A 12,491-nucleotide genomic window follows, 5' to 3' on the forward strand; every position below is an offset into this window, starting at 1 on the left:
TATCAATTATTAAGAACATGATCGTTTAATTAGAAAGGTAGAGAAACGAGAGAGCAAGAGACAAAAGAAATTTCTCTCAAATTATGAATAACGAAAAGATTGAAGTTTCGTCGATGAAGTCATTGCAATTCGATGTAAAATACGCCAGAGAATTTGTTATTAATTCATATAATATCCAGTTATATTAATAAAGTTCAGTGTATTACTTTTCTCTGCGTCAATTTAATAATTGTTTCATTTCGCTTGGATTTATTTATATAATTTCCTGTCTCACTTGTGTGATTTTTTCGGTTTATTCAACGGAAAGTCATAAACGTTTAGCATATATTTTTATAACAAATTAAAAATTTGTAGTTTTTATGAATTTTATTTCTGTTACATTATTACTTATCCTCGTCTATTCACGTGTTTGTGTAACATATGTACACCGTTATGCAAAATGTAACTTTCATATTATCATATTGAGCTCTTAATATTTTGTTCCCTTAATTTTGTATCTCATTTTTGATGACTGCTCGTGATGCTCCATTCAAAAAGCAAATTTATCTCCGACAGTAACAAAGCTGTCGTCAGCTTCTATGTACAAGTACCTCGCGTGCACGAGACTGCTTATGCACATCTGTATAATGCATAAGAGCCGATGCACCAGAGCGGCTCTGGTGGTTCTCGAGGTATGACGAGGCAACATTATTATCGCGGAAATGGGACTAACGATCGTACTTTGCAATTACCTTCGATATAGAAGCAGTCTCGAGTCTGCGATACCAACCATCGTAAATATTTTTACATCACTAACTAGGTACGGTACTCTTAAAAGAAGAACGATAAAACCCATCTAAACACACTTAAAGTTTCGTGACAATTCACGATCAAGAAAACAGTTATATAACTATTTCCGATACTATAAAAGAAATAGACTAACATTAAACGCTTTGTAAATAATAATTAATTCATTTGCCAAGTTGCGGTTGATTGAGTCTCCATTCGGGTTGTAGTTTTGAAAATTCTACGAGATTATATCCGTGTTTGAACGTAGTCCTTCTCAAATCGAGTCCACGATCTCGGGTAATCTCTTCACTGCACACGTCGATCTTATCGAGCTACTTTTCCTGAAATGACTTCCGTTTGCTGAAACACTCGGCTCATCGCCGTTGCTACGACCAACACACGTGCGATCTGTTTGGAGACATACCTATGTGAGGCAGTAATTGAGAGTAAGGCGATGTGACGTGGGTGGAGGGTGATTGAATGATACGGTCTCCTGATCTTTATTGGAAACTGGGAACTTTTGACGTCGTCGAAATAGACTATATTGCTAAAGGTATCGGTTGAATCAGCGGTTTGTGGACTTATGACGGACATTTTCGCGACCTACTGGTGAATTGGAGTTATCAAATTCTTACTATTTTTTAGTGAGAGATTCGTCATTCGATATCGCGAAAGCTTAATTAAAATTAAATTTGATTTTATCAATACCACTTATGTTATCAACACTCCTGCTTTGATTGCATTTAATGAATTGAAATAACATGAAGACCCCCCCCCCAGTAATAATTAATTACGAAAAGATTAATGAATTTCGCTTTACCGAATTATGAATTGTTGATCTGCAAGATCAAAAATAGACAATTTATTAAACTGACAAAGATTCTTTTTATGTTACTTATATATTTCCTCACTTTTTTTTTCCGTTAATAAAGTTATATCGAGAAATCTGAAGTTTCGACAAGTATTACTAAAACCGAGAATGTTGGCAACGTTTTAGTGCTGTTCCACCGAAAACGCGAGATCTTGAGATTTATGAGTTACAACTTTGTAGCACTCAAGATAAACGAATGAATTTATGCGCGGCATGCATCACTCGATGGCAACGCTTATTCCTCAAGGCTCAAGGCACGACGCAACGAAGGGTGTAACGTTTATTTTTGTCTCGATCACACGAAATTACACAAACTCGTGACACACTCACAAGCAAGGACGGCTAATTGGAACCTTCTCTCACCCGAAAGTCCTTCTCAAGCGTGCGAGTAAGCCAAAAAGCTACCGCGCCTTTTTATGGAGAAAGAGTAGGCGGTACAAAAATTAAGAACAGATGAATAAAAATACAACAATGAAGAATCTAAATTAATTTTTCTAATATATGAAACTAACAACTCTAAGGAGATTTTTAACTCAATTAAAAATCTCTTTAAGAAATAAAAAATGTTTAATTTTTTACAATATATTTTTGAATATAACTAAATAAAAATCTTTAGAAAAATATTAATAATATAATAAATTATTTGTTTATTTATTTAGCATTAGAAGATTTTTAATTATAAGGAGGAGGTTCATTAAACTTTCTGAAAATATATCGATAGGACATGCGCGATTAAAAATTTATTTGTGTGAAGCATCGGAAGTGAGCTGTTGTTACGTTATTGTATGTATTTTTTGCTCCTCTAGGGCATTTGTCCAGGAAATCGATTGAGGCTTCTGGTTGGCCAATACGATACGGGGGGTTGTTTGGTCGGCAGCAGGGCCGACCTAACCATTGCAGAAGATGGCATACAGAGACATGGGAAAAGACGTAGCTGGCACGTACAGCCCAACAGGGTGAGTTATTTGAAACTATTCTCTAATTACACATATTATATTTTAAACCTACATGTATATAGACGTGTGTGTATGTATTGCATTTTGCGCGTTTATTCTTATTCTTAATCGCAAGCGAAAGTATATTCTATATTGCTGCGTATGACGTTCCATATTATCGACTTAGTTTTGATCTGTAAGTTTATTATTGTTCGAATGTAACTTGAAATAAACTAAGTATGTTAAAAACTATTATGTAACATGCATAAAAGCCGTGCAAATAATTGCAAAATTGATTTAATTATTATACAAAGAGGAGTCGAAGTTAAAAATTCGTGTTTATCTTAAACACCGAAATGTACTGTGCATCCATTATAAGCATTCAGTAAACCGCAGTAAACACTAATTGTTTATGAATTTTATAATTTTAACTTTAAACACGAATTCTTTACACCCGCAAATGAAATTCTGAAGGATTCGCAGAAACACATAATTACAACGATCATTTTTCCTCCATGCCTCGTATTTGAATGACGCTTTATTAGTCTGACTGCAACAGCTGGCTTCTCGAATTAATATATCCGCTAGCTGAAAGGGCATACAAGAGCAACGGCGACTCCCTACCGATCGATCATTTGTAAGCGCAACTATGGACAGGATTTTTCAAGCGCGATATGTCTGATCGGTCTGTAGATTTATGTTCCTTTAAACAAAGAAGTCATTTAATTTTTTTTATACATCACCTGCGATGCTTTCTTTATCCGAATTAAAAAGTCATATATTATTAATTTTTCTACAATTTATTATAGTAATTGAGATCATCATTTATATTAGATTTGCTTGATATTCTTTTTAAAAAAAAAAGAAATAAAAAAAGATAGGTATGAATTCCAAAACAAGAAAACTGTGACTGATAATGAACTTTGTTTTTTTGCTACTGGAATGTAAAAATCACAATTATAGGTGGATATTTGCAGATTAAGAATTTTGATATAAAAAAAATATAATTTACATATTTAACTATTGTTAATAAATAATACAATTATTTACTAACAATATATAATGTGCTCTTCATACTTTATTTAACTTCGATTATTTTATAGTACGGCTGTACTTTCTAGCCGCAAAAAATAAAAAAATTGATCATTATTTGCTTGTAAATTCGCACGTGTCTAGTCCATATACGTTTATAATTTTTCCATTTTTTAAATTATAAACGTATATATGGACTAGATACGTGCGAATTTACAAGCAAATAATGATCAATTTTTTTATTTTTTGCGACTAGAAAGTACAGCCGTACAATAAAATAATCGAAGTTAAATAAAGTAATCGCTTATTATATTGGTAATATTTTTTTCAAAACAATTAAAAACTTAATTATCAGAAAGATGATCTTGTTTCAAACAAAGTGTATAAATTCTATTTAACAACAAGATTTCAATGAAATGAAAATAAAGTTATCTCTTTCATGTAACTGTTCATATAAGCTCCCTTTATTTTGATACAATGTGTACTACACTCCGGTTTCGTGGATGGGACAGTCAATTCTTCATTGGAATGTCGGGGAGCTATCCAAACCACGAGTATTCGTGTTACTTTCCTGATTTTTCTGTCCGAACAATTATATCGCTTCGTTGGTCACGAATTGGGAGACTGCACCGCGGAATTGACAATGGAGCTCGGACGACAGTTCATTGTGTTCGTCGTGGGGGCCGACCTTTTACGCCCCCATATTCGCTGAAACAGAATCTGTCAAAATCAGCTGACGGTCACTTGGTTCGTTCGGCTCTTCTGGATGGCCGTCGTCGCGGCTATCGCTGCGTATCTGGCTCTGTCGCGTTTTAACATCTGCCACTGACATCAATTCGATAAAATGAATACGAGCTCGGTCGATTAAAGCGGTGAGTTTGTCCACTATACATAGCGCTAGAGCGAAAGTAATTGCCTTTGTATAAAAATTATCGCTGATCTCCGAAATTGATATAATACATATAAATGTATATAAAAGTATCCTGATTTATTTCAATGTGTCTGTGTGTGTGTGTGTGTGTGTGTGTGTGTGTGTCATAATAATATTATTAATTCTACAATATATACAATTAATGTTAGAAATAAGCAATTTAAAAAAATCGTCTGCAGAAATCGAGAATTTGGAAAATTATTTTATTTCTCTTTTGTTAAATTAATTTTTTAATATGATAGATTATCGAATTATTCTACGTATACAATATATATTTTACTTCAAAATTTATATTAATTTTTAAATTTTTTACTATTTAAATTAATATATTTATAGTTGCAGAATTATTTATTATTCTATATTGAATTTTCTATGTTCGTCTTGAACCATTTTTGGATGTCTCAAGACTCGATCTAGTCTTTTGCGAACAATGTATTTCGGGGTACTAGAGTGCGTTAAAGACGGTTGGCTTCTTGCTGGCAGTCTCTCCGAGCTCTTCTTGTTTCCTGGCTGGTCTGCAAGGACTTTTTGCTCTGTGCGATCTTTTCACGGACGAACATCCGGACATATCTCTGTTGTCGTCTCGTCGCAATGCACGCATGTGCATTTCTACGATAGAAATACGACACGGTCGTCGTCGTCGTCGTCGCAAAGTCAATGTAACGAATGTGCTTTCTCGTATCAGCTTCGTCACGCGAGTGACTACATTGGAACGCAAAGTACTTATTTACATGTGACACGAGAGGTTCGGATTTAGTTGTTCATATTGTAGAATTTTGAATTCCAGCATTCTTTTGTTTCTTTTATATAAAAAATTTTTTTTTCTTTTATGCAATTTTTCTTTATCTTCTTGTTTTTAATAATGAAATATCACATACATAACTGTAGACTTTACTAAAAGCAAAAAAATTAAAAGCAAAAATGTTAGGAAACTAGTAGTTCCATATTTACAAATGTGTAAAATTTCACGCAAATAGCAAACATAATTTATCATGTATCAGCTTGTCCAACACGAACGTATATTAAACCTGCATTTTAAGTGAACAATAGCTATAAGAAAAAAACATTACATGTTCCTGCATATTTACGATCGAACAAGGAATGTAAATTTCTCAGCTCGCGAAAACAATCGATACGCGATAAGTCTTCAGGGAGTATACCTCACGGATGTCACGGTAAGGTATTACCACCTTTTATAAGACCACCCCAATCGCTCCACCTTCCATCTACTCTTCCTATCCATTACAGCGGTGACATACCGTCGTATTGCGTCTCGAAGCGATTTACAAGAAGCCCATTCTGCAAGATACCTTACAAGGGGCTACCTTTTCTGACTCGTAGGTCCGCCGATGTCCTTATATGTCCGCCAATTCTGAACAGTGTCCACTTTCTGACGTCGCTACTCTCTGTTTCTCTCCTCCGCAACGTTTCCCTTGCAACGCGAATGTGTGGATGAAACACACCCGCACGCGCACGCAATGGGATCCCATGGAGTCATCTCGATGGAATGTCTAGGGCGGTTAGCCTCAAAGAAGAGTGGACGCGTTTCATCCTGCGTCTCTGTGTACATCCACGAGAATTCTCTTCCTCGATTGCGTACCCTCGCACTCCTCTTCCGTTTACTCCTCGCCGGCTACTCCCGACTTCCGAGAATAACTCGAGCACGTTTTTACGCCTTAGAAATCTGCGAGATCGGGTGCTTCTCTCCTAACTGCGGCTATCCGAGTCATTGCACGAAACAACTATAAATCAGTGATAAAAAAATAAATAGTTAGAGGACAGTAGTTGAAAGATAAATAAATCAGAGATGATAAAAAATAGAGAGATGAAATATGTGATGTTCACATCAGTCTTTTATACACGAATATATAATTCTTTTTATTTGAAGTATAAATATGCAAATCTTTTAAAATAAATTTTCAATGCATTTAAAACATTCAAAAATTTCCAATACATATCCAATCAAATTTTTCAATATATAAATTTACGACTGCTAAAAGAAATTCTGTGCAGATTTGGTTTAAAAATAGTATCCATAAATGGGTTTGATATTTTTTTAATGAAAATCCAAATAATACATAATTTAGAAAAGCTTTTAATTAAATATTTTTCAGAAGAATTAATTTTGTTTTTAAGGATCGTAATTTCTGTATTTCGTGCATCTTAAATGCATTCTTATTAAATTGGATTTAATTTAATCTCTTATTTCTTTAACCATTTTTTATGTTTCGAAGAAAGTAGAATACTATTTATTTTTTTATAATTGGCTATCTCTTACACAACTACGTTTAACTTATACTACCAAGATATTTCCTGTGGTTCATGAAAACGAGACCATTTCGTGGTCTGGTAGATTAAACTTGCCATTTATATGTTGTGAATATTTAAATTCTTGACATATACAAGAGGAGAAACACGAGTGCGTACGACGTAGGCGAAAGGAGCTTCGTGCACCGGTGATGTTAACTAGAATAACCAGATCGTAGCATGTTCGACTGCCTCGGTTTGCAACAGCCAGTGGCGTACACGAATCTGCGCACGACAAGTGCAACTCGCTCGTTTCCGCGTGGGCGGCAAATGCAAATGCTATTTGGAAATTCTGTTTACGACAAATTTTAATTAAATACAAATGTAATGTATACAAAAAATTGTTATAAATTGTGCACAAATATTTGATGAAAAATTGTTAATGTGCATATGATTTATTAAAACACAAAGAGAGAGAGAGAGAACAGTGCCAATCAAGTTGGTACTTGAAATTAATGGAATAAAAAATAGATAGCATGATTCTTCAAAATAGCGACATTACACCAAGAAAAATGTTCTAGTTGTATCAACAAATAGTGCGAATATAAAATGAATTCTAATTATATGAATTAGATTTCTGGTTGTAATTGAAATTCTGATCATTTTAACTAGAATAATCGATAGATTTAACTAATGTTTAATTTGTACATTTCTGGTTGAATTTATCAGAATTTCAATTGATGCAACAAGATTTTTTCCACAGTGTAGCTTTTTAGTTATCATCTTATTCAAACGATAATTGAGGAATTTAAAAAAAAAACGCGGATATTTAGCTTTTGCATTCAGATCACAAGAATAATTCTGCGCGAGGCGGATGCAACGTTCGTCTTCCAGCAGCTGCCTGCCTCTAGGATGTTCCTCTCATACCTTTCGCTTTGTGAACGCAAATGGTGGCGCGATAACGATATATAGCGCGGGAGAACAAAATAATATCCGCCCGGGGCGCGAGTGCTTCTTGAAGCCGCCATTGGCGACGGCGAGTAGACGAACCTCATCGCCGTTGCAAAGCACAGGCTGAAAATGGCATGGAAAAGGTAGGAGGGGACGTGAAGAAGGAGGTGGCTGGATAGCGGGAACAGTAGACAGGCCTGCTCGACGGATATCGAGGAAGATATACTCCGCTAAGACGGGAGTTGTCTGAACGTGGGCTGAGCCTGTCTTTAACGACCGTTATCAATGAACTGTGAAACTCGCGTGGGATTATCCACTCGTTCTTGGCGCTTGCAAATTTCTGATCGCAGACACGACCGGTCTGGTACCTTTTTTTATAGCATCCGCCGCGAATTAAGACCGTTTTCGTTTATTACTCCGACTTCTGCGGCTGTTATTGCATTTATGAGGTACATAACGTAACGCTGATTTCAATTACTGTTGATTATTTTATCTGAAAGAATCGAATAATCTAAATTGTTTTATTTTTTAAAACTGTTAAATTCAAATATCCTTTTGCGCAAAATTGTATAAGCTTTAAATGTTTACAAGGAAAACAACTCCCCGAAATTAAAAAATTATTTAAACGTATTAAACGAGGCGTACTCGGGTCGACACCTGCATATTTCTTCGGAACTATTGTAGTACTGCCGGAAAAAGTCGAAAAGTCGGCCAGTACTGGCTGTTTAGGGTTACTTTACTCTTGACGTGCGGTGCCAGCGCGCGGATCGAAAAATTGTTTAAATATATTAAAAAGGTGGGTAGTGTCACTAAAACCGATCAGGAACTGTAGTACTCTTCGAGTACTACAAAATAGCGCAAGAAAAAAATTTTTTTTGAAAGTTGAGGTGCGAACTCTTTTTTTAAAAATTTATTTAAAAATATTTAATGGCCGGTACTATTGTTATAATCGATCAGGAACTGTAGTACTCTTCGAGTACTGTGAGATTCCGTCATAAAAATCGGCTTTTTCAAATCTTGCGGTGCCGCGCGAAGTTAGCACCGCATATTTTTATTTTTAAAAATTTTTGACCTAAATCAACAGTACTATTGATGAAACCTATCAGGAACTCTAGAACTATTGCGGGTGCAAGCAGTACTGTTATTAAAATTTCCGATTTTTAAAGTTGAGGTGCTAACTTCACAGAGACATTCTTGCTCGGGAAATTCTAGAAATGTTCTTGAAGAGAAATACCGCGTTAGACTGAGTAAAATCCGACTTTAGAAAAATAATGCACTCTATTTCGTAATGGCTTCCAGCAAGAAATCGCTTCGAAGTCACGTGTCGCCCTTTCATTGCGCTTAGGAGGCAGCAAACGTTGCTTACTTCGGTTAACTTTTTTTATCCCGTATTTCTGAATCCCCGCGCGATCACGTGGGGATAAATTGCCCGATCCTAGAAGAACTGTATTTAAAAAAGTTCTCTCTCCAAATTTTTCCGAGAAAAAGTTCTTGAAAAGAAACACCGCAAGCGTACTCGTTAGAACCAAAGACTTATCTTTCGAACGATACTTCTCGCCCTCTTTCGTAATAGCTACCACGGGAAACGCGTTAAAGTCACGCCTCAGCTCTTTATCACATCGTGACACGCCTAATTTGTTCTTTCTCATTAACTTTCTTGCTAACGACAAGCTGTTCCGCTCGATAGTAGCTGTATATTGTTTTAAAAAGCAGAAGCGTTACTGATAGAGCGATAAATAGTGAATTTCATTTACTTGGGTCATTGATCAATTAGAGCAGCTGTTTATCTGAGACGAGAGTTATGAAGGATAAAAAAATGATTGAGAATACATCCGGAACTTCGTATGAATGGGCAACCATTTGATCGGGCCAGAGCGTTCTATTTTTAATGTTCTATAATTAATTAAGTTTCTGTATATTAATCAGTTTTTCTAATATGTGTGTAATATGATAAGAAAGTATTGAAACTAATCAGCTATTATTTATCACTGATTATATTTCAATATCGTCAAATACATTCTGTATACATATACCGAGAATTTAATCGATTAATTTAATCTGTTAATATTAAAATTTACAGAGGAAAACACTGTAAGTACATTCGTTAAGAATTCTGCTTTCAAAAACTCTTATGTTATTGAAGAAACGTTTTTTTCTCTCGTATTACAACAACTTCCGTGAAAACGCGTCGAAGTCACGCGTCAGCTCTCGTCGTTTCACTCGTGTCGACCTGCTGGTTCTCGCCATTCGTTTCCAGCTTTCCGAAGGAAAGGGTGTTTCCCCTCGACGGACTGCAAACAGTCCCTCTTTCCTCGCAACTCCCCGCGTTCGGTCAGATCTCCGTTCGCCGCACAATTTCCCTGCCTGATCTTAATTTCCCTCTCATCCACAGGCGAGTTTGTTTCCGTCGACACGTGACTGGAGGCCGCTTGAGAGATCGTCGTTGCATGTCGTTTCTCGCGTGATCCCACCTTCCGTTTACCGGGAAAAGCCTATTTACACGAGTCATTAGGAGATCCTCGTCGTCGAGTCGACAGCGACTTTATTGTGTTCCGCTCGGCTCGGCGATTATTCACGCCATGATTAGCGACAATGTAAAGTAAAGGGATTCTGTATAAGGGATTTAACGCACAGAGTTTGTTCATATTTTTTATAAAAGATTTTTATTAAAAAAATGTAAATATATGTTTTCCATTCGCATTTATATTTTACTTTTTTTATGGTTTTTATAAAGAAGAGGACATCGCGTGCACACATAACATTATCTTGGAAATCTTATTTCTCTGTTTCTAACTAACACTCCTATCTTTTGTATCCCTAATTTTAGTTCGCTATGACATGCTGATAACGCGACTCGATAAGGGTACACCTCAAAGCAATCTAGATTCGAAACGGACTGGCCTCAACACCGCGCGGCGCAGAATTATCTCGCGGATTTATAACGCGGGATGAAACGAGAAATCCAATTTCATCTCACGGTACGGCCGTCGTGGATTAACTAGCGTAAATCACTCGCTTCCAGGGCGCTTTCGAGTGACTCCGGACGATCGAAGTAGAAGCCGCGACCCGACAAGAGCCTGTAACAGTAGCCGCTTCTTCTTGATCGTCGAGAGACCATCCCGACCGTTTATTAAAGGGACAATAAGCGATGTTATCTCGCGTAATAAACCGGCGTGAGCGTACATATACACATACTCGCGCTATCACTAGGATCGTAAAAAGTCCTATTATCGTGCGCGATTTATTATCTATCTTTCTCGGGTGTTCACCTCGCTCATCCTGATTAATCAGATAGGACTATTGATATTTTTATTGGTGGTTTCACGCAGAATCAATGACCTGCGTCAACAAACGACGTTATTAATAGCAATATAGTGCGATCATTTAAGCGATCTACAAAGAGATAATATCATATTGTTTGACTCATAGAGGCGAAAGGTTACATTTCCGCATTACAGAGTAAGTATATAAGTAATGAAATATGCTTTTCTAGGGATAGCGTGACTCGATCTAAGTCCTGAATCAACTGTAGCTTTGATTACTACCTAATCACGATCACATAACTTCTCTTTAATAGAATTTTTTTATCCATCTTTTTCTTGTCAAAATATAAAGATAAATATTTAATAGCGCGCGAACGAAAGAAGACTTTAATACCCACTTAAAAATTACTTTCGCAGTATACTTTATAGTAAAGAAATTGTCGACTAGAGGTAGCGATAGAGGTTCATTGAAATTATGATTAAAGTTTGACTAGTAATAGTTGACGAAGCCACACACACACACACACACAGCTATCATTATACAGCCACCGCTTTCATACATCTTATAGTCGGCCGTCTTCCGTTCGATTTTATTATTCTGCGCACGTTTCGGACGAAAGTGCATCCGAAGTTTTGCGAGTTCCATGCGAGAACTTCATAAGCAGCAGTCCAACAGGATTACTACGGTGTTCACGTCTTGCGGGTGTATTACGCGATCTGTGCAACTGGCTGTTGCACGTAAATTACTAATGTAAATACAGTCGTTGCTGAAATTCATCGCGATGCAATGTCAGCTGGGACCAGGATTTATGTAAAGCGCAAGTTCGCGCGTACGTTTGGATGCTTGCACGAAATGTGGAAACTCACAAGGGGAGATTTGATGATATAGTGCGGTAACGTTTTACAAAGAATTTCACGCAAGGTCCTCGCGTGAATTCAAAATGATTCTTTTATAAGAGATAAATGGAAAGTCAATTTTTGTGGATTTGCATTAAATGTCGTAATATCTGGGTATATAAATTGTAGTCTTTTCACCACGTTCTTTCAAATCTAACTTTTCGAAAATGCGATTAAAATTTATCGCAAGTTCTTTTCGTATAAGATATTTACGGAGACACCTTTTGTGAAGTCAAAATGCGTAAATCTCTCCGATAGTCGTGCCTAAAAATTCTTATCGCGACCTGAGACAAACCGAGAGTCCTGCTTCCGTAGGCGAGCCTCCTTCCGCGTTTCCATGGTAACCTTTCTATCTCCCCAACCTCCTCTTTCTTCTTCCTTTCCCTTCTATTTCTCTCTTTCTCCCATTCTCTTTTCACCCCTGTCAGGAGCGGATCTATAATTAATAAAGCTTTAATCAATAATTAATACCTATTTTTGTATTTATATACAATATATTGCATAGATTTTAAGCAAACGGTTAAAAAAGCAATCTGTATTCTAAATTTGAATTTATATACTACATTTATACATGCACTTACAATAAAAATTAATTT

General features: G+C 36.2%; 1 protein-coding gene across 1 annotated transcript in view; it reads left to right on the top strand.

Moving 5' to 3' along the window:
• p130CAS (Serine_rich_CAS and FAT-like_CAS_C domain-containing protein p130CAS) overlaps positions 1-12,491 on the top strand; it is a 63,371-nt gene that overhangs the window by 41,392 nt on the left and 9,488 nt on the right. Inside the window, exon 3 of the mRNA XM_018547951.1 lies at positions 2,446-2,595. Coding sequence (XP_018403453.1) covers positions 2,446-2,595 — 150 coding nt within the window. The remainder of the gene's footprint in view (positions 1-2,445; positions 2,596-12,491) is intronic.

This window comes from Cyphomyrmex costatus, unplaced genomic scaffold (genome assembly GCF_001594065.2).
Source record: "Cyphomyrmex costatus isolate MS0001 unplaced genomic scaffold, Ccosl1.0 scaffold69, whole genome shotgun sequence".
Classification (NCBI taxonomy): Eukaryota; Metazoa; Arthropoda; class Insecta; order Hymenoptera; family Formicidae; genus Cyphomyrmex; species Cyphomyrmex costatus.